This window comes from Syzygium oleosum, unplaced genomic scaffold, assembly GCF_021117445.2.
Source record: "Syzygium oleosum isolate NSW1041296 unplaced genomic scaffold, Sole_v2.1 Sole_v2.32, whole genome shotgun sequence".
Classification (NCBI taxonomy): domain Eukaryota; kingdom Viridiplantae; phylum Streptophyta; class Magnoliopsida; order Myrtales; family Myrtaceae; genus Syzygium; species Syzygium oleosum.
Window position 1 is genome coordinate 1,627,296 of NW_026607516.1, and position 20,445 is coordinate 1,647,740.

Sequence of the window (20,445 nt, forward strand, 5' to 3'; positions counted from 1 at the left end):
AGTGGTGTCTTTTCGAAACGTATTTAAACGAAAGTTGTTTTTGAATACACTTTTCACTTACAGTTTATCAAATACTATTTGCATTTCGTGAAAACCCTTTGGTCTAAACTCCTTTATTTTTGGGAAAATTGCATTTATGCAAATATTTTTCCCAAATGCTCTCCCAAATGCACACTTAAACCGATATAATTCAAGCATAAGGTGGATACTAAATTGCTCAGAGACGCGTAGAGGAATCTATTGCCCTGATTAGAAAAACAATTTCTATTCGAAACTAAAGATTAGCATCATTTCCCAGAGTTGACATGGATGCGACTACCATGTTGGTGCTGATTCCACTCATCCCCCAATTTGTTTAGCCAAGAAAAGGGCGAGGGGAGGCCAGACGAATCGAAGATGATTCTTTTTGGGCATCAGCGTGGGAGATCCTATCTATGTCTCCACCAACAATAAGATGGTCCTAGCCCATGTTGAGGAGATTTAATTGCCAATTTTCCATACTATGCAGGGTCCTCATTTTCTTTGTCAATTGATGAAGAAAGTCTATTTTCTGTTTTGCCTACCCAGGCTTTGCCAAAATCATTCATTGTCACTCGTTGACAATTTGAGGCCTGTCCTACAAGCCTTCATAGACATACTGATGGTCACCATGCTATGTAGCACCGTAGCGGTGCAAAAGCTAATGCAAACTCGTGCCTTTAGCTACACCAACCGGTTTATGATACTATTAACTTGAATGGCGCTTCTAAGTTCTCACATATTGTTTCCGGGATTTCGTTCGTCTCTTCGAAGATGTGTAAAATTGGAAAGCTGACTCCGATCCAAACCAAGGGCTTTTGCAATGCCGTTCGAATATCGTTCCATGTGTAAAAGTGCAAAGCTAGAAAGAAGTATGACATAAAAGATAAGTGGGATATGAATTGGTACGTGAGAAGTACCGAATGTACAACGAACGAATAAAAAGAAGATGGATTATCGGAACCAAATTTTAGGGAAAAAAACAAGTATGGACATTAGAGAAAATCTTCGGACATTATCTCCTGTTCTTGCTCTTCCCATCTCTCATCTTTCTCAAATCCTCGAAGCTCCAATCCCTCCTCATCCCGCTACTCCGCACCAGCCTCGCCTCCCCCGAGCCCGCCATCGGCTTCTTGCGAAAGGAGGAGGCCGCAGTGCCCCACAGCCGGCGGTGGCCCTTTTTCGCCTTCTTCATGTGAAGCCCAAGAGGCCCACTTCTAGATATGTGCTCATAGGATGGTGCGGCCGAAGGGCCTGACCAGTTCCTATCTACAATGACACAACGCAAATTGTGAGGCCCTTCTTCTTCATCAATACAGCCATAGTCCAAGTCTAAATCTTCCCTTCTCTGCGCTTGGCATGTAAGGCAATTGAGACTCATGGCTAGTGAATTTCCCTTTTCCCCTTTTCAAAAAGCTTGCAAATTGCCCTTCAAGGACTAGTGATGATAGGGAGGTGTAAGAAAGAGGAACGAGGATTGGGAACGCATGGTGATGTTGAGAGTTTATAAAGGGATTCAGAGAAGAGATGAGTACATGGTGGTGGTGGAGACGGTGATGGTGGTGATGATGGAGGAAATTCCGCAGATGGTTAAAAGAAGCAAAAGCTAGCTCGGTTTTGGCTGGAAATTTTACGTAACGACCAAGTGTTGTTACGTGAACGGGGGAAGAGAGGTCAAATGAGGTTTTGACAGCTGAAAACAGTTCTTTGGTAAAAAATTGCAAGGTCTAATTATGGAGTTGGAAGTCAAAGTTGCCACTCTGGATTGGAACTGCATGAGGTGGCCATGCAACAAATAGAATCCTCTGATTACTGAAGGTTTGACCATTTAAACTTCTAATTTCTTTTTGTTTTAGTGGAATACTGGTTGTGAAGAAATTTTTGAAGACCCGAATTTTAGTTTGCTTTCTGGATGCATTCCCTCGAGACAAGGTTAAGGGAGATAGAAAGATCGAGTTGTTAAATATTGCTGGTCAACAGAGAGACATGTAATTATCAAACTGAAATTATCCGGGAAACAATTCAGCATATGGAAATGGTGAGGCAGGCTGAAAATGCATTCTCTGTACATGAAGGAATTAAAGATGGTAAGAGTAACACAAAGTAAACGACATAAGAACAGTTTTAGCAGTAAACATTTGGATACTCCACTTTCTGCAAGTTTGTCGAGAACTTGATTAAGCTTGATGAAATATCTAAACGAAAATGATCGAATCATTGCATATAAAGTGCCCATATGGGCCCATCGAGACAAGGCTTTCTTAGAGCATGTGTGAATGTCTAAGCATATATAATATATATTCGGTAGACTGTCTTCTTCTGACCAAAAATTACTTTTCTTTTAGCATTTCTCGTTTGTCAGAGATGTCATATGCATGACCCGCATGCCAAGAGGGAATCGGAATGAAACATGACAGGACAAAGATGAATGATCTGCGCAAAGCATATGTTTAGTAGTTCTTGGATTGTTTTAGTTCTTTCGAAGATTGTTGTCCTTTATGACGTATCAGTTGCTGATCTTCTTGCTATGAAGCTTTTTCAATCCTTTCTTATAGTCCGCATATCATCAGGAGACGCTCCAAAGGAAACAGTTTCTGTGAGTAATTGAGTGTTGCCGTGAGTCATACAAACATGTTCATATTACTGGGCTGATCTGCCATTAGTGATAACAGTGCATAAGGCAACAGAAGAAGAAAGAAAGAAATCGGAAAAGCAGTATCAAAGTTACAAACTTTATTCTCCTGTGATTCGAAATGGATGGACAAAGGGCAAAAGAAAGAACAGGAACTCGGATCGACGAATTGTTTAATCGGAGAATTACCGCCCCTAATGTTCTGCTTAGCTTTGTCTAGAAGAATCATGATTTATATGCATGAATCTCTGTAACTTTACCAAGAATATATTGTAACCCAATAAAGTTGAGGATCAATCAAGTGACAGCATCGTTTACCTTCTTGCAAAAATGATTCCCGCGGAACATTGCACCTATCCCCCATTGCTCTCCCCTCCCCTCCCCTCCCCTCCATCCTTTTCTTTTCATATTAAATTACCATTAAAAAGTCTACTTGATTTTGCAGGAAAGTTTTGCAGATCATTCACCTCCCCCTCGGGCAACGGATGCTATTTTTCTCGAGATTCTTCGCAATTGTCCTAGTTTTTTTTTTTTTTTGGCCCCAGATTTTCTTCTCTTTCCCTTTGATGTTCTGAAACCATATATCTCTGACACTCCTCCAAACAAGTTTCTGACGAAGTTTTTATAGGACCTACAAGCTTGAGAAGTCAAAGGATGAAAGATAAGACACCTACAAGCATAAATAAGTTCAACTCCCTCCCCCGGCCTATAAGACTGCATGTGAAAGTAAAATCAAAATAATCTTTGAACCAAAGAAAAGAAAAAGGAAAGAAAGAAAGAAAGGCACGGATCAGCTGATACCACTTTTATGCAAGTGGAAGGTGTATTTTAGCTCAAGCATGAATCATGCAAAAAGGAGAAACTGATAAAGAAAGCACTGCCACTTACCCACTCTTCTTTTGGACTTTTTAGTGATGAACCTTTTTGGTGGGTTTTTGTTTTCTTTTTTTTCCCTCTCGAGCTGAAGCGACTGGCTCTTGAGTGGCCCCATTTGAGTGGGAGGCATTTTACACGTTTCTATTTCTTCAATTTTATCATCATGAGTGTATGTGTGTGTGTGGGGGTCACCGCTCAAAGCCTGGATGTTTCTGGACAGAAGAAACATCTCCGTCCAGAATTATTCAAAGATATTCAAGATTTCATTTTCAAGACACGAGTGTCCTGGGTCATGCCTCCTCTCACTGTCGAATGACTCATAATTGTTTCCCAAAACAATCCACACATGTTTGAGTGACCGAGACCTGAACAAAAAATGAGGGGCGAGGCTAAGCAGAACCGTGACACTTGCAAAGCAAAGAAGAGCGTTCTGCTTCACTCTCTGCCATTACCATAAAAAAGCTCGTGGCAGGAATTCTTCCCTCATTGCGGCCAAAGCTGAGAGAGCAAATCTGATGCAAATGAAGGAAACGAATACAGTATATTTGCAACAGAAGAACAAGGTTTTGTGGAAAACCAGAACACACCGCGGGAAAGCCTCGTTGCGTTATCAGATTTGAATATCGAACATCTATATACATAGAAAGATGAGGTAGACAATCGACCCGACGACAAAATGCTACTAACTCGTTCAGCAGCTATTTTATCTTCAACAACAATTACCATATCTCTCAGTGCTCCACAATCCAAAGTACCTAATAGGAAACACTAGCAGGCTACGCTAGGAACTACAAGAGGAACAAACAACCTATTGGCAGCTTTTGCTTCAGAACTTGCCATGCCGGGAGCCTCAAAATATCCCGGCCCCTGATTATTTGCGTCGATAATTCAAACATCGACAAGCTCCTTAATACTGCTTAACTATCATTACTCCCTCTGCTTCTAACGGGCTTATCCTATTTTGGACGACAACGCCACCCTTAGCTGTTCCTGTGTGTAAAACCGACTACCCATCTTCACGGTCGCCTGTTGGATCATCAAGTCGTTCACCACGGAGACGCTGGCGTGATGCACGTCAAGATCCAACTCCATTAGGGCTTGCATTAGCTTCGCAGCGGGGTGGTTCTTCTTGCTGCTTTGAATCCGTATCATCACATCCCATCCGATTATCTTCACGTCCACGTCCAATTCTATCAACTTGGCACCGTGATTGTTCGAGATACTGACATCTTTATCGCTCTGGGGCGGAGCAGACCGAGAATCTTTATTCGTTAATTCCTTCTTCAAGGCTTCCAGTTGCTTCTGCAGATTCTCTTTGTCAGATTCCGAGGTCTGGAGCTTCAAGTTCAGCTCCTTGATGTACGAAATGGCGTCGCCAAGAAGTGACGCTTTGTCCATCTTGGAAACGTTAGGAACCACGGCCCGGAGCGCGTAAAACCGCTGGTTGAGCTTCTCCCTCCTCTGCCTCTCGGCCTCAACATGATTCAATGGCTCCTCTCTGCCATTGGCAGGTTTCCTACCTCGCTTTCTCGGCCTTTTCTCCGGCTCAATGACTCTGCCACTATCAGCTTCCTTCACAACGGAGGCTTCGAGATCTGAATGATCAGAATCCCCCGCGCCTCCGCTCGATTTCACCATCCCCGAGGACGGCAAAATCACACCCGAAGTGAACGAGAGCATCCCTTCTTCGTTGCTTCCACGCGAAGTAGGCGACGTCCTCTTCTTACTTTCTTCCGCGGCCGTCAGCTGCGACTGACCAGAATACAGATTCCCATTTCCGTTGGAAGAAACCCTCTTGCTCTCCCCAAAACTCAAGATTTCGCCGGATTCCGGCTTCATGGGATGTGAATTCCCGTTCCGTGCACTGCCGCCATCGTACCCAAACTCCGAGAAGTTCAACTCGCGGCCGAAAAAGCTCTGGCCCTGCATCGGCTGATTGTTCTGCTGGTAATTGTGGCGGGGATTGTCCCGATGGATCGCGCTCGGTTTCTCGCTCACGCTACTCAAAACATGATTATTCTCGAATTGAATCGATTTAGACCCCTGATTACTACCATTATAATTCGAAGAACCTGCCACCGCAGCCGCCCCGGCGACGGCGGCGCTGTCCTTGACCTCGACCGTGCCCGGTGGATCATTGATCCAGAGGGAAGAAGGGTCGCTCTCGCCCTGATCGTTACCATTTCCACCAAACCCTAACTCCATCCCACCATTGAAATTAAACAAATTCCTGACCTTGTTCATCAGATCTGAGCTCTGGTAGATCAACTCCGTGGAGCCCAATTCGACCACCCCGCCGATCACGGGCACGCAGACCATGGTCTGCAGCCCGAAAATCCGGCCCTGCTTCGCCCTCTCACAGCCGCAGTCGGAAAGGCGGTCCCGGCCGGACACCCAAATCGGGCTCGAATTGAACAGGGCCTGGCCGGGCAAGCTGCCGTCATTGCCAAAGGACTGCGTCATGGAGACGAGGAAGAACCACTCCGTGTCGGTGACCTCCTCGTCGACGGCCTCGTCGGGGGCGGCGGCGGAGGTCCCGGCGATGAGCGAGTTGAGCTCCCGGAGCACGCGCTTCCGGTGCTCCTGCTCGGCGGCGGAGGAGGCGCTGATCTTGGCCTTGCCCTTGGACTTGTCCTCCTCCCCCTTGTAGTACCCGTCGCCCCAGCCGAGGACGGGGGCCGGCGGCGACGCCGACGCCGACGCCGACGCGGCGGGGTAGCCGCCGTCGAGGGAGGACTGCCAGAAGATGGCGTAGGTCCAGGGGTAGCGGGAGGTGGAATCGATGAGGGTCTGGAGGCGGTGCTGGAGGGTGTCCTGGTTGAACGGGGCGGGGGCGGCGGCGGGGAGGGCGGCGGCGGCGGCGGAGGAGGCGGCGGAGGAGGAGGGCTGCTGGGTGAGCGACGGGGGAGGTGGGAGCGGGGGAGGGGGTGGCCAGAAGGAGGAGAGGTCGGAGGACATGAAGGCCTCCATCATGGAGGCGTTGTCGTCGGTCCACAGGTTCATGCTCGCCGTCAACCGGTAGTCGGTCATTCCATAGACAGGCTCTCCCTCTCTCTCTCTCTCCCTGCAACAGCCAGAAATAGAGATTGAGATAGAGATAAAGAGAGAGAGTAAGGTTGCAGTTGGAGCTGAGCTGGAGATGGAGGTGGAGATGGAGGTTGAAGAAGATGGAGAGGAGAGAGAAAGAAGAGAGAGAGGGAGGGAGGGAGGGAGGGAGGAGGGGACAGTGGACACGAGGTGGAGGACGAGGTTAGTTGAGTTTCGCAGGATTGGTCGCCGATTAAATCGGGCAGCAACGAAAGCCGGCGTTTTGTGTTTGCCCTCGCTCGTTACAGTAGCGGCGGGGCTGGAGTAACTTCTTCTCAATTTTTTTCCTCCTCCTCCTCTCTTTTTTTTTAAAAATTATTTTATTTATCCATTTCCTTTTTTGTCGTATTCCTCCTCTTCTCCTTTTTTAAAATTATTTTTTTAATTTATTTCCCCTTTTTGTCGTATCGTTTTTTTGTAAAGATAAAAAAGAAAATATCTCTCGGCCCCCCTCTGGCCACTCGGCACAACAAATATCTGGCGGCGAATCGTGGCGGCCATAATTTCGTGGGGAACATTTCTTCTTGATTATCGTAAATATATCGATAAAGGGAGTTTCTCGTCTAATGAGAGATGGGACCATTTGTTCTATTAATGGAAATTTCGCAATCGTAGCAAAATTCATGGACCATTAATTCTTGCATTAGTATACGAAACATAACAGCTCGAGCTATTAAAGCAGCTCTTAAGCATGTTTTTACCCCGTTAATTTGTACGGAGCAAAGACGGAATCCGACTTCGTCTTTTCAATTTTAAACATCCGATACTTTCACAATATACATAATAAGCGTTGTCGCATCATCCGTGTATAATTTTTTTTATGAGAGAAAAAAAAAAGCCTTCAGAACTTGAACAGTATGCCTAAAATGTTATTCGGGATTTCGAAGTGCATTAATCTATTTATATGTAAGCAAATGTGTAAGTATGATAATGTAATTCTGAACGTGGAGTAATGGTCAACTACAAACTCGTATCGTTACGGACGCTCGGCCCAACGAAATCCATGTTAACCGGAGACAATCTTCGAGGCGGTTGTCCATACCTCAACTCGGTGAATTACTAAATCAGCACTGGCCCGAGAATGAAAAGAAAAATCAATACGGCGTCTGTTGTTTTTTATACCCCGGCGGTAATGCGAAAAAATCGGCGGCACGGTCCAAATAATCGCGAGTCAGCTTGACTCAAGTTGAGCGCTTTTCCAGTTAACTCTGGTTTGATGATTCCTATAAAAAAAAAAATTCGGATAAGGACAATAACAGCACGAGAATATATACCGAATTAATAATTAATCTCGATTAGATAATGAAATGAGAAAGTGCGTGGGGACGAATGCAAAAGGTTAGGGGACGAGTAGGCGTCAAGAGGGACCGTTCAAATCCCGACAGGGTCATCCGCTCATCCACCTTCGTTCGATTCCCGCGACGTTTAATTAAATAATTAGTTAACTAATTAATTAATTTAAACGCTAAGCAAGTTGGCTCTTGGGGAGGGGGGGCTATCATCTAATTTTTTTTTTATATTTAGGGAAAATAAAATAAGTAATTATAACGGAGCACGTTTTGCTCGATGCGCGTGGGTGCAAACAATCGTTTTTTTTGTCTTTTTCTTTCCTTTTTTTTTTGTCCTTTTCCTTTTGAAGTTACTGTTATTGTGGGGGCACGTGGACGAAACCGCTTTCCCACGTGACCAAAGACTCCCCCAACCACCGGTGCCACCACCTCATATTTCATAACGATTTATCCGGTTTTTGTCCCGTTCTGTTTTCCACGTCGGACGACAACGTTGTTTGCTGTCGTGCCCTTGGACTTTTCTAATTTCCTACTTTCGGGCACCCGTCGATGATTTTCTTCCAAAAGAGTACGGCACGACGGCCACAAGCTTATGCAGTAGCCGAATTTCGTGTTGTCCACAATGAAATATTTTCTGATTAGCTAATTATTTCGAGGCGATCATTTTTAGTAAGGTTAATATCACGAAAAACTCTACATCGGCACACCTGTGACAAATTTACTCCAAATTAATTTTTCGACCACCAAAAAACCGTAAATCTGTACACCCGTGATAAATTTACCTTCCGTTAAATTTTTTGAGTTAAATGACACGTGGCAATTGACGGGTGTATCCGTTTGGGGTTTTACCAATTCGTTTGTCACAGGTATAACAGTTTGTGATTTTTCGCAGTATTAATTTAATTTAACGGAGGATAAATTTATCACAGATAAACAAATTTTGGATTTTTTGTGGTCAAAAAACTAATTTAGAGTAAATTTGTCATATGTGTATCGATTTTGGATTTTTTACGGTATTAACCATTATCAGTGTAATGTTTTCCAAATCATTCATCTCTCTGCGAAACAAGCAGAGCCTTAGCGAAGGATGTACTGCATCCAAAATATGCAGATAAGCTAAGCGATGACCGACCGAATCGCAACCCGGCAATAAAAAGAGTTTAATCAATTAGAAAAAAAAAAGCTTTTACAAAAAAATTTCCAGCACACGCTCTATGTAATTTGTGGCGTACCAAGTTGGATTATTTAAGAGAGGAGGAACGCTTAATTAAGTTATGCTTGTTATCCGTGGAGAATTTATTAAGAGGAAATCGTAATGGAATTGCTAACCACGATTATGTTAATTTCAAGAGGAAGGGTTGCGTGGCGCCGTCACCGTAAGCAAAACAAAAGATCAACACAATCCAATTCCACGTGAACGATAATAAAAAAATTTGCAAGTCATAATTAGTCTTTCGAAATATCAAATCTTTATTAATAATTCTCACGAATATTATTGCTTTTTTTTTACCCAACCACATCGTTAAACTATTCCATCTGAACTCTGAAACATTAAATTGGGAGACATTCCTTAGTACATTAAAATAAAGAACGCGAACCTGTCAGCTCGCTAGGTGTATACAATCGGATAGCGCGGGGCGATCCCAGTCGGATCTTTGTGAGGTACTCTCGGTAATCACCACCGATGATCCAAAGCAGATCCCTGATTACCTAGGGTCGAGTATCCATCCACTCCCAACGGTGCTAATTGCAAGTGAAATGGACCGGGTTGAATCTGCTTTGGTGGACCCTAATCGGATAGCGCGGGGCGATCCCAGTCGGATGTTTATGAGGTACTCTCGGTAATCACTACCGATGATCCAAAGCAGATCCCTGATTACCTAGGGTCGGGTATCCATCCTCTCCCAACGGTGGTAATTGCAGATGAAATGGACCGGGTTGAATCTGCTTCGGTGGACCCTAATCATGATGATCATCGTGCTTTTCCCTTTGCTTAGAAGATGGAAAGGCAGGGTTTCGAGGCATAGTGACAAGATCTATATGATTACCACTTCTATCACGCCTGAACTGACGGTCGAGGGCCATCGTGTAATGAATACACAACATATTATCAATCGTGTAAGCTTTTAAAAGTCGAGAAATTTTTGTTAGGTCCACTGGTAACGTAAAGGATTTTCGACACGCGGTGCTCGTCCGGTGATGAATGTGTAAAAAAAATTTTATGCAAAGACAAGATGCAAAAGAGATAGTGCAATTCCATGAGTTTTAAACCTATAAATTTTTCTTCCCTTGAAAAGGGTTGGGATGAATTGTTCGTATTAATGCGCTATCGAAGCACTTACTATCTACTGAGCAAGCCCGTCACCGCAACCCACCAGATTCGAGATGAGAATCCCGAATATGGCGATACACCTAAGCGGAGACTCGTCCTTGGCAGATTAACCGAGGTTTCCTGAGACTGAGGATAACCTAGGAAATCGAACCTATGACTAATTTCGGCTTGCAATTCAAGTCTTAAACTACTCGGCCAACCACCTTGTTGGTCCATGATCCTATCACTTACAAGACGAACTTTAATAAATAAGAAAAAAGAACAACTTCGAGACAACAATTTCCTCGTAACGATCTTAAAGATAGTTATAAGAACTCTAGTAAATAAATAGCTTCCCAGATATTCCGGAACACATTGATTTTTCTTCTTCTTCTTCTCTTGCATGTGAACCGTGCGGGGATAGACGGTAGACATGAACGAGCTTTGTCATCCTCTTTGGGAAGTATACTTTTATCCCATCTCATTAGCGATTATGTATCAAATTCAATCTTTCGAATGTGCCATAAGGACGATAATTCCGCACGCCGTGCCCCGGATGCATCTGCGCTCTCCCGCCCCTAAATGAGGCGAACAAAGCCCGCCGTCAACGGATCTTGGCTCTGCCTCTTCTGCGTTCTCGACGGCCCATCTTTGTCTCGGTAGAGTCTTTTCGGCGGCATTGTTTCGGTCCCCTTTCCCATGGCTTAGAAAAAGCGAGCCCCACCAGGTCAAGAACAAAGATACTATCATTACCGCCCGGACGATTAGGCATCGGACCCGCAGCGGCAACTGCCCGGTTGCGGGAGCGGACCTCTACCAATCGGGCTATATCCTCCCGAGCGAACCGGGCGAAGCATGCACGGCGGAATCGGACGCTTCTTCTATTCCAATCCTGTCTCTTTTCCTCGGGTCGAGTTTTCCCCGACCTAAATCTCGGCTCGTGGTTTTCCTTTAGCGGGGGTCTTTTCAAGTGCAAAGTCAAAAGGAAAACTATGTACGCTCGTGAGTCGCATAGTTTTTTCAGTTCAAATGTCCGCCCCCCCTACCATCATTTGCTCTTCCCACCTTTCAAATGTGGAAAACAAGATGTCACGCTTTTATTCCATACATCGAACAACACACTAAAAACCAAAGCCCCGCCCCGCGTTAGGGCGGGCGGAACTTCAACATCGGCAGCTCGGAATTCGACTCTCGAGACCGCCACAAGCGACCCGTCGCATCATCGACGTCGCATCTCGGCATCCGTACGCCCGCCGCGACAATCGATTCCGTCCGGAATCCGCGTGCGCCGGCCCCGGCGTAAGAACCGGAAAGTACCCGGATGCTTCGTGAACGATCCCCGCTAGTCGAGCGGCGACGGTAAAACCGACGGCTTTAACGGCGGGGCGGAATCTCAACGTCGCGCAACGAACCCGCTCGATTAATTTTTTGTTTTGGTCTAAGTTGGCTAAGCAGATCCTTTCTAGAGGCAGAAATGGAGGGATCCATCCATTCTAGTCTCGATCGATCACCTAACTCCTACGATTTGTCGGGGGATTATCTATCTATATATAATTTGAGAAAGAACTTTGCGTAAAAACTCCAAAATGTGTTCTCTTTTTTGGACTTTTATATAATAATGATATATATTTTTTGATCGAATTTTTTTTATTTTATATTTGAGCGTTGACGAATATTCTACGAGCGAATCCGCCGTGGGGAAAATACGGAACTGCCCTCGTTTTTCCAGTTCCTCTCTCTTGGACCGACGATAAAAGATTCCCGAGCTGAGCTCGTTCCTACATCTCGTGGCCGGCGGGTCATATGATCTTATCCCGGCGACCGCCGCCGTGCCGGAGCGCTCCGGCATGGCGGCGGCCCACTGGGGAGGGCCCTCCCGGGTCTGTCCGTATTATAGGATCGCTCTAAATAAATAAATAAATAAATATATATGTGAGGACGAAAAAGAAGTGGGGACGGGGATGATTGCGGAAAATATAAACGTGCACGCATGTGGGAAGTGGGTCCTAATTTTGTAAATATATATTTTTTAGAAAGTAATAATAAATAATTAAAATAAATAGAAAATCGAAATCATGCTTTTTGGCTTGGTTTGATTTTCTTTCTAATTAAAAAAAATTGGCCACTTGATGGACGGCAGCTTGCACGTGATTCATGCCCTTCGACAAGCGTCCAGAATCCGGCGCGTCGGCGGTGACGTCACCCCGCGGCTGCAAGTTGCAACCGCGCAATCGCGCCGCCAGCCGCCACGCTGTTCCATTCCGCGGCTCCCGTGCCATCGCCCGCCATCTTCGACTCCGGCTCGTCCCCGGTCAAGTCCCGTCGCGGCGGATCGGCCCGTGACACGACGGTCGGGGCAAACTGATTTTCCACCGGTCGTTCGATCGGTGCCGACTTTGAACCGGCCATGTCGCGGGGTGGACCGGCCCCATGCATAGACAATGTGCCGGTCAAAGAGACGTGTGAAAATTGTCCATATCAGGCCCACTTGTCGAGGGCATTTCAAGAGTAATGAGTTATGATTAGCGCAATATTTTCTCTCTCTTTCAAATGAAATGAGATGACCCACCGAATCCGCGAGTTCAGCGACATCGACAGCGGGTGTAATCAGCGGCCCCGTAACATTTTCACGTGCAAAAGTCCCAAAATTGGGAAGGGTCCTAAATGAGCACGAATTAGAATAAGATTTCGAGATCTAAACCCGATATCGACACCATTGGAGGGGGGCAAGATCAACAAAGTAGCAAGGCATCGCTTTCTTGTACCGTGGTCCGATGACAATTTCTCCAAAGCATATCAATCCTGTATGTGTGGGGGGGGCAAAACGAGGGTCAAGACGAGTCGTGCGTGGCCAGAGTGAGGGAGGACGGCAGGGACTCGATTCTCCGAAGGAGGGGCGAAAGACGGGCAGCCCCGGCGCCCCCCCGGGTGGGGCCAGGGGCGCAACCGGAGCACCACGTGATTGTCGAGGCGCGCTTCGGTAGGTACAAAAATCGAGTCAGCGGGACGCGAAATGCATTGAATCCGTCCCCCATTTAGAGGCACTCGAGTCGGAAATGTGGTCCACGGGTTCTGCATGAGTCCAGCACCACCCCCGCTTTCATTCGTTTGTGTGTTGTGTTTTTCTTTTGGGTGCACCTCTGACTTTTGTTGGGACGGTTCCCCTTAACGAGCACCTTTAATATTGAAATTTACGTACGGTCCGCGGAACATCGATGATGACTGATGAAGCGCGTTGGTTTTTACGGATCGTAGAATATCGAGAGACCCGAAGGAAAAGTTATCATCTTTTCTTTTTATAAAAAAACACCACCAAAAATATCAAATTATGTCACCTGTGACAAATTTACCTTAAGAACTTTTTTTTGTGACACGAAAAATCCCAAACTATGCCACTTATGACACATTTACCCCGCAATACATTTATCCAAGGGCATTTTCGTCTTCCTCTTTTTTCTTTTTTTTTTCCTTTCTTCTCTTCCCCTCCGCCGTGGCCGGCGGATGGAAGCCGGCGAGGGCGACCCTCGCCCGACGCCCGCGAGGGCCGCCCGACGATGGCGAGGGCCACCCTCGCCTGAGTCGGGCGAGAGTCGCCCTCACCACCCTCGCCCGCCCAGGCGAGGGCGACCCTCACCGGCGTCGGGTGAGGGCGGCCCTCGCCCGACACCGGCTTCCCTCCGCCGGCCACGGCATAGGGGAAGAGAAGAAAGAAAAAAAAAGGAAAAAAAAAATAGAAAAAAGAGAAAGACAAAAATGCCCTTGGACAAATGTATTGTGGGGTAAATGTGTCACAAATGACATAGTTTAAGGTTTTTGGTGATGTTTTCCCTTTTTTAATTTCTACGCTCTTCGAGTGGATTAAATTTGCCCTGGCCAATGCCTTGAAGATACTCACGGGTATTGTCACGGCAATATCGCGGGCATCGTGAATGAGAGCGATCAATGCGGCGTCTTCTGTAGCGCGGCGGCGTGACATCGTTCGCACGCGAAAGGGTAACCGTGGATGCGAAGGAATTACGTGGCAATTCTCGATGTGACCCGTGCGCTCGAGATGACGCTGCGCGTGATTAAACGACCGGGTTTAATCCAAAATCGATTCTTTTCGTTCCCTCGAAAATATACTCGTGAGCATCCATAACAGAAGATTGCCATAATCAATAATCCAAATTGGTACAAATTAAACGAGAGAAATAGGAATTTATTTTGAGGATTAATACCATGAAAAATCCCAAATTGGTACATCTATGACAAATTTACCCTCCGTCAGTTTCTGTTAAATTTTACTGTCAAATTACCCAGTTAAATGACACATAATAGTTGACGGATGTAACAGTTGACGGTTTTACCATCCGTTTGTCGTAGGTATACGAGTTTGTGGCTTTTTTTTAATATTAATCTAATTTAACGGATGGTAAAATTATCATAAGTGTACCGATTTAAGATTTTTGATGATAAAAAAAATAAATTTTGTGTAAATTTATCATAAATATATAAGTTTGAGGTTTTTTATGATATTAATTTTTATTTTTATTAACGATAATCGATGAGTGTATGGACACGCAGAGTCATCAACAACCACGTGATGATGATGATGATGATGATGATGGATGATGGCGGCGACCTTGAATTTGACGTGCATTTTAGCTCCACGTGATTCTATCTCTCCTATCTCCAGGTTGTCTTGTCAGAACAGCATGCCACTTGGCACCGACCCTTCACCTTCGACGTCCGTACGCCTCGGCATTTGATTATTCCGACTGGTCCAGATTTACTTGGGAGGTTAAATTTCATAAGCCAATCCAGAAAATCAAGGTGAGAAACCAGAAGATCAACGCAATTCATGTGATTATCGATTAGGGGTGTCCGGATCGATTTTTGCGCTCCTCGACCAGTTCATCTTTTCCCCGGGGCGATCTTCGGGGCAATGCTCCCGAATAGGCTTGAGGGGGTCAATCTACGGGATTTTGTTACTGAACATAAGACACATCGATGAATTTCAAGGACAGTGCCCATTGTGGAGGGACAAAGTATGGAGACTTATAGAGATGCCTCGATGGAGCGGATAAAGTCCGGTCGGGTTTGCAATCGAGCCGAACTTCATTACTCGCATGGTTCGGTCTTTAAGCGGGACCATCTTTTCTATACTGAAATCCTTCATAAGTTCAACCTAGTTTGCATCACGATATAATGCAAATATTTTTCTCAACGAAGCTTTCGCAAAGCTGCATAGTTATGGTCCGACAGCTTCATCATCATCATGGATCGTACGTTGTCATGATCGAAGCTGCATGGACTGTTCGGACTGGTTTGGTCTAGTAGGCTGGGCTCTGCTCTTTGTTTGGGCCGAAACTGGACTCTGGTTTTGTTAGGTGAGCGAAAACGAACCTTGCCTCTGCCTCTCTTGTTTACCATATCATTGTGTTATGCTGATATCCCTCGAGGAAACTTTGGGAGACCCGTCCATGGCGATGCTGCGGGAATTCGTCCCTTTGTTCTCTTCCTAACATCTGCACACCAGAGACGGAGCGATCCTCAGGTGAGCGAGTTTTCCGGATATGGAGTCGAGTCGCTATTGGAATCGACAAACAGTTCGATCGGTTGCAGACCCTTTATGAGTGCTTGGCGTGAAGTAAAGACTTTAGTTCAATTCTCCTAGGTACATCAGCTGCCGCTAGGACTCATACTAATGGTGCTATAACGAGGTTAGATCGGTAGTGGCGGGAGCGGAATGCTGGACAGTTCTCCGCCCTCGGCTCTCGTCTTCTCAGTCCTTGGGGGGCTCGAGAACTCGTCCACGGTCTTGGTCAGCCACGCACTTGGTGCAGGGCTCCTCCTAATGGGGCCTTGAGCTTCATAGGATGGTTTCTCTCGTATACATTTCCTGACTGCAAATAGCATGGACATCTCGACCAAATAAAATGGTCCAAACAAACTTGATGAGCAGACCTGCAAAGACTTAAACTGCTTGCATGCTTTTGCATCTTTCTAGCAAAAAACGATATTTAACTTTTTCAAGATCTAATTACCTTTTGATTTTTCCTTGTTCTCTCCACGCTGTCTTTGGAGATACCAAAACTTCGATTTGCCCGCCTCTCCGATGATACAGAAGCAAGAGGTTCCAAAAGGACAACGAAGTAGGATATCTATGAAGGCTTTGTGAGCAACGCGACTCGTTTACAACGATTAGGATACACAGAAAACGCATGGTTGGTATCTAAAAGCATGAACATGTACAAAAAGACCAAAAGAGCGAAACCTCGAGGCTTGCCGCTTCCCTCGACAATTTGTCATCACCTTCATTGCATACGAGCAAGCCTCTTGATCTTGTCAAAGCAGGACAAAACCATTTCCTAGCTATCTCAGCCTCTTAGTTTGAACAATTACATTCAAGATGAGAATATGTCAGTTATATAAATTCGTGCGCAGCCTCGTTTAATCCTTCTCCGCTCGAACTATCCTTCTACTCAGCATTCGTGGGCTAATTTTCTAGTTCTGTAAGAATGGGTTTCGTGAGGTTCCAGACAAAAAGGATGGGGGAAACCCTTCTGCCACGAGAGTCGCCAGCCTCGGCCGACTGCCCGAGGCATGTGGTCATAGTGATGGATGGCATGAAGAGGTTCACGACAGCTCCACTGGAGTGGGCGCTCGAGAATCTGATCACCATCGGCTGTACTATCACCCTTATAGGCGTGATGCCGTGGTTGAACATTCCTCGTGAGTCCTTAATTTCTGCTTAGATTCCACGTCTTGCACAACTTCTGCTTTCATGATCTCAAATATGTTTCTTGGGACTTGGTGCTTGCAGTTTCTGGCAAAATCTGGTCTGATGTGTGGCCGGTGGAATGGGAGACCTTGGCGAATCTACAAGAGAGGAATGAGTGGAGAAGTGATGTGAAATATCTAAAGTTGCAGGCAGTGATTGATCTCTGCAAGAGATATGGGGTAAATTAGCTCCAAGATCAACTCTCTCTCGATAAACTTTTTGCCCAGAAAGGAACTGTCTCTGTAAACTTATCATTAGGGGTTCAGATTTGAGAATGTTACTTAGGCATTATAGGTAATGCAGGTGGTGCCTCAAAAGGATGTGGTGATGGGTTATCCTTCAAAGCTTCTGGTTGTGGAGAAAATCACAAGCCTTCATGCCACATGGGTTGTCTTTGATAGGTAATACACCATCAAATTTGTTTGAAAAGATTCACTTGCTGCACCTCTATACGGTGAACCATTTTTCACATGAGCACGTGCATGTTGCATCACTCTAGATTTAGCCCAAGTAACACTCTCTAACCAAGAGTAAGCGAGTCCCTAAGAAGACCGCCAGTCTTGAGTGCATCGACCACTCACGAACTGTTGATACATGTGATATGATCGCCACTGCATCGACACGGCACGACCCATCAATGTTCATTACGAGACGATCTTTTTTAAGCGGTGGATGCGCATTTAAAGGATACCTTGTCTGAGGGCTACTTAAACTTTGGTCGATGGTGTCATGGCAGGCATCAGAGAAAGAACAGGGAGTTCTATGCCGAGAGAATTCCATGCAACATGGTGATGATGAATCAGAACGGAGAGGGAGACATGTTCAGAGGCAGAAGCTGCATGAGTGACAGTGAAGGCAGCACTCCAGGGGAGTCTCCTGCCTCCTTTGTGCCCACACCAGAGGTTTTGATCTCTGAAGAGCTCAGGGAAATCCTCAGGCAGAGACTGTGAGCCCAAACCGTATTTCGTATTCTATGTTATGAGCTGGTTGGATTTGATCCACAATCATAAAATAAAAATTGTGTTTATGGATGTACGGCTTGTAATAGCGTCAAATCTACCACGGCCACACCCTCCAATTGTCGCGCTTTCTGATCCTTTTTTGTATTGCCTTGGTTCTGTTTCTGACCATCTGCGCTTGATGCTTTTAAGCAAAGTTGCCCCCTTTTTTTTTTTTTTATCTTCTTCTGTTGCAGATGTATGAATAAAAGACGTCGAAATTGGATTCTAGGTTTATTCTGGAGTTCTCTCTTTCCAAATTGTTTTAAGTTTTAAGGATTGAGTGAAGAAATTGAATGGAGTTAGGCAAGGACAGATTCTTTCTAAATGCCACGGAACTTGGTGATGACGACACAAATAAGTGAGAAAGTGAAATAAAGCATTAAGCAAAAGGTTGTAGCCTTAAAGCAGAATGAAGATTCTCACTATAGTGCCACCAACAGGAGTAATGATACTCATTAGATCCTCACAAAACTTTCGGTTGGCTTTCAACTACAAGATAGATTGCAACCGAGTTCTGTAAGAACAGTTGCAGACGAAGGATATAGATCTCTTTGCTAAAACCTGTACTTCCAACAATAAAAACGAACCCGAACAAGGTTGGAAAGAAGTAGTTCCGAAATCCGACCATGAAGAAGAGAAATAGACGTAAGACAATCTTCCTCCCATCTTCTTCCTGCAGAAATGGAGGCATCAAGATTCATAGCAGTTCTTGCATGGGGACTACTTACCGGGGTTGAACCGTGGCCAAGTGAAAACAATACCTAAACATTCATTTTCAGCTACCAGAGACTAGCTCTCGTGCCGTGCATGATTAATCATTTTTTTCCTCAAAGCTCACGTCGAAAGGTAGAACTGGTCGTAAGTTAAGTTCACCCGACTCATCTTGACCTAGCAAAAGCTCCATATGATGTTCACCGTGCAACCCTAGCGATGGGAAGCAAACTGACACAAAAGGAAATGCAAATCTCCATAAGTTGAGAGAGAAAGAGAGAGAGAGCATCATTGTCTTATGGTCATCGCATGTAATAATCATTCATGGGAATATATCTCTCCATCTAGTATGCATTAGACCAGTTCTTTTTTCCCTAAAAGCCCATCACATTCCATACATGCTTCATCAATTAGATTCCTCATGCCTTTTCCTTGTTCCATGACAAATGAATGTTTCACCATGTTTGTGGGTCCTTTGGAATCTTGGGCATTGCTATTATCTTATGTTCCATGGCATATGTTCCTGCCCTCAACAAATAGTAGCTGCATAAATTAGCATCTAGAGAAAAAGCCCCACCACCACAGGAAGCTACAAATAGGTAAAAATATTCTTTTTTTTTTTTCCCTTCCCCTTTCTTTCTCGATGATGGAGGATCCACGCCCGGTCAAATGGCGTTCGCAACCACCGGATGAACGAACCCACCCGGGATTCCGACTAGGGAGGCACCGAATGCATGAGAATGCGTGGCACTGTTGGTCCATACCCGCCGTGCCCATTTGCTAAAAATAGATCAAACAAGCTAATATAGACTCTTTCATAAAGATTGTATAAAATTAATTAGAGTGTGTATAGTATAATTTTGATATGAAATTCGGTATGACTATCGTTTTAATCCATAAAAGCAGATACATACTAATTATTATCACACACACACACACACACACACACACACACACACATATATAAAGTGGCATGCCTAAAGAATAGTTAGTCAGAGAGAAAAGCCTAGCTAGAGCATCTATGCCTAGATTTTGGAACGCCCATATAATCATACGATCCGTTAAAGATGGTTTGAAAAAAGCCCTAACTTTGATTAAAGTACTCGAGGTTGGTTAAGTCATGGGAATTAGAAGAGCATCAGTGGAGGATAATGATGCTAGTGCTCGTCAACAAGAGTTCTAGGCACTTCGAAAGCCCGCTTTCTCTTTACCATGATTACCTTGTTAGGTCCAAATAAGCAACTAAACAAAGGGGCTAAAGGGGTTTTTCAAGAAAATACGCACTAATTTTGTAGAAGCAACCTCCGATAAATAACTAGCAATATAAGGAGCAACAATTAACGAGGTTAGGGAAAGAGCAACTGCAAACGAGATTTGTAAAGGTTCGCCTTGGGTGTACTTACTTCCTCTTCCAATTCTAGAGGCCTAAATAGGATGAATTCTACTAGTTACATCAGGGCTTTCTTTTTACAACAACCACGCTGTAGGCTAAGTAAATTCTGGACCACGCAACGGTGATTCTCATATCTTGTACACACAGCATGGTAGATCCCTCTCTCCAGAGCTAAAATCGCGTTATCTAAGTGCTTACAAATTAAGGTTCCTTTATACACTTTGTCTATCACCTAAACAAATGCCTTTATTTTAAGTTCAATCGCTTCTCTCATGTGTTTAAACATGAATCTGCAGTCGCTCTTACTACCTCTCTAAAAACAACACTAGAATAGATTTTACAAGCCTTTAAAAAGAGATGGACA

At 44.9% G+C, this 20,445-nt stretch overlaps 3 protein-coding genes across 3 annotated transcripts; 1 reads left to right on the forward strand and 2 right to left on the reverse strand.

Annotated features, from left to right (window-relative positions):
- Positions 1-1,033: 1,033 nt before the first annotated feature.
- On the reverse strand, positions 1,034-1,399 carry LOC115685347 (uncharacterized). The gene has a single exon (XM_056304379.1). The coding sequence runs from the start codon at positions 1,397-1,399 to the stop codon at positions 1,034-1,036; it is 366 nt and encodes a 121-aa protein (XP_056160354.1).
- Positions 1,400-4,090: 2,691 nt separating this feature from the next.
- LOC115685413 (transcription factor MYC2-like) lies at positions 4,091-6,630 on the reverse strand. Its single transcript, XM_030610489.2, has one exon. The coding sequence runs from the start codon at positions 6,554-6,556 to the stop codon at positions 4,478-4,480; it is 2,079 nt and encodes a 692-aa protein (XP_030466349.2). The 5' UTR covers positions 6,557-6,630; the 3' UTR covers positions 4,091-4,477.
- A 9,536-nt stretch (positions 6,631-16,166) lies between these two features.
- On the forward strand, positions 16,167-18,218 carry LOC115685452 (uncharacterized). Its single transcript, XM_056304621.1, has 5 exons — positions 16,167-16,614; positions 16,704-16,927; positions 17,019-17,155; positions 17,280-17,377; positions 17,713-18,218. The coding sequence occupies exons 2-5, from the start codon at positions 16,714-16,716 to the stop codon at positions 17,924-17,926; spliced, it is 663 nt and encodes a 220-aa protein (XP_056160596.1). The 5' UTR covers positions 16,167-16,614; positions 16,704-16,713; the 3' UTR covers positions 17,927-18,218.
- The last annotated feature ends 2,227 nt before the right edge of the window (positions 18,219-20,445 follow it).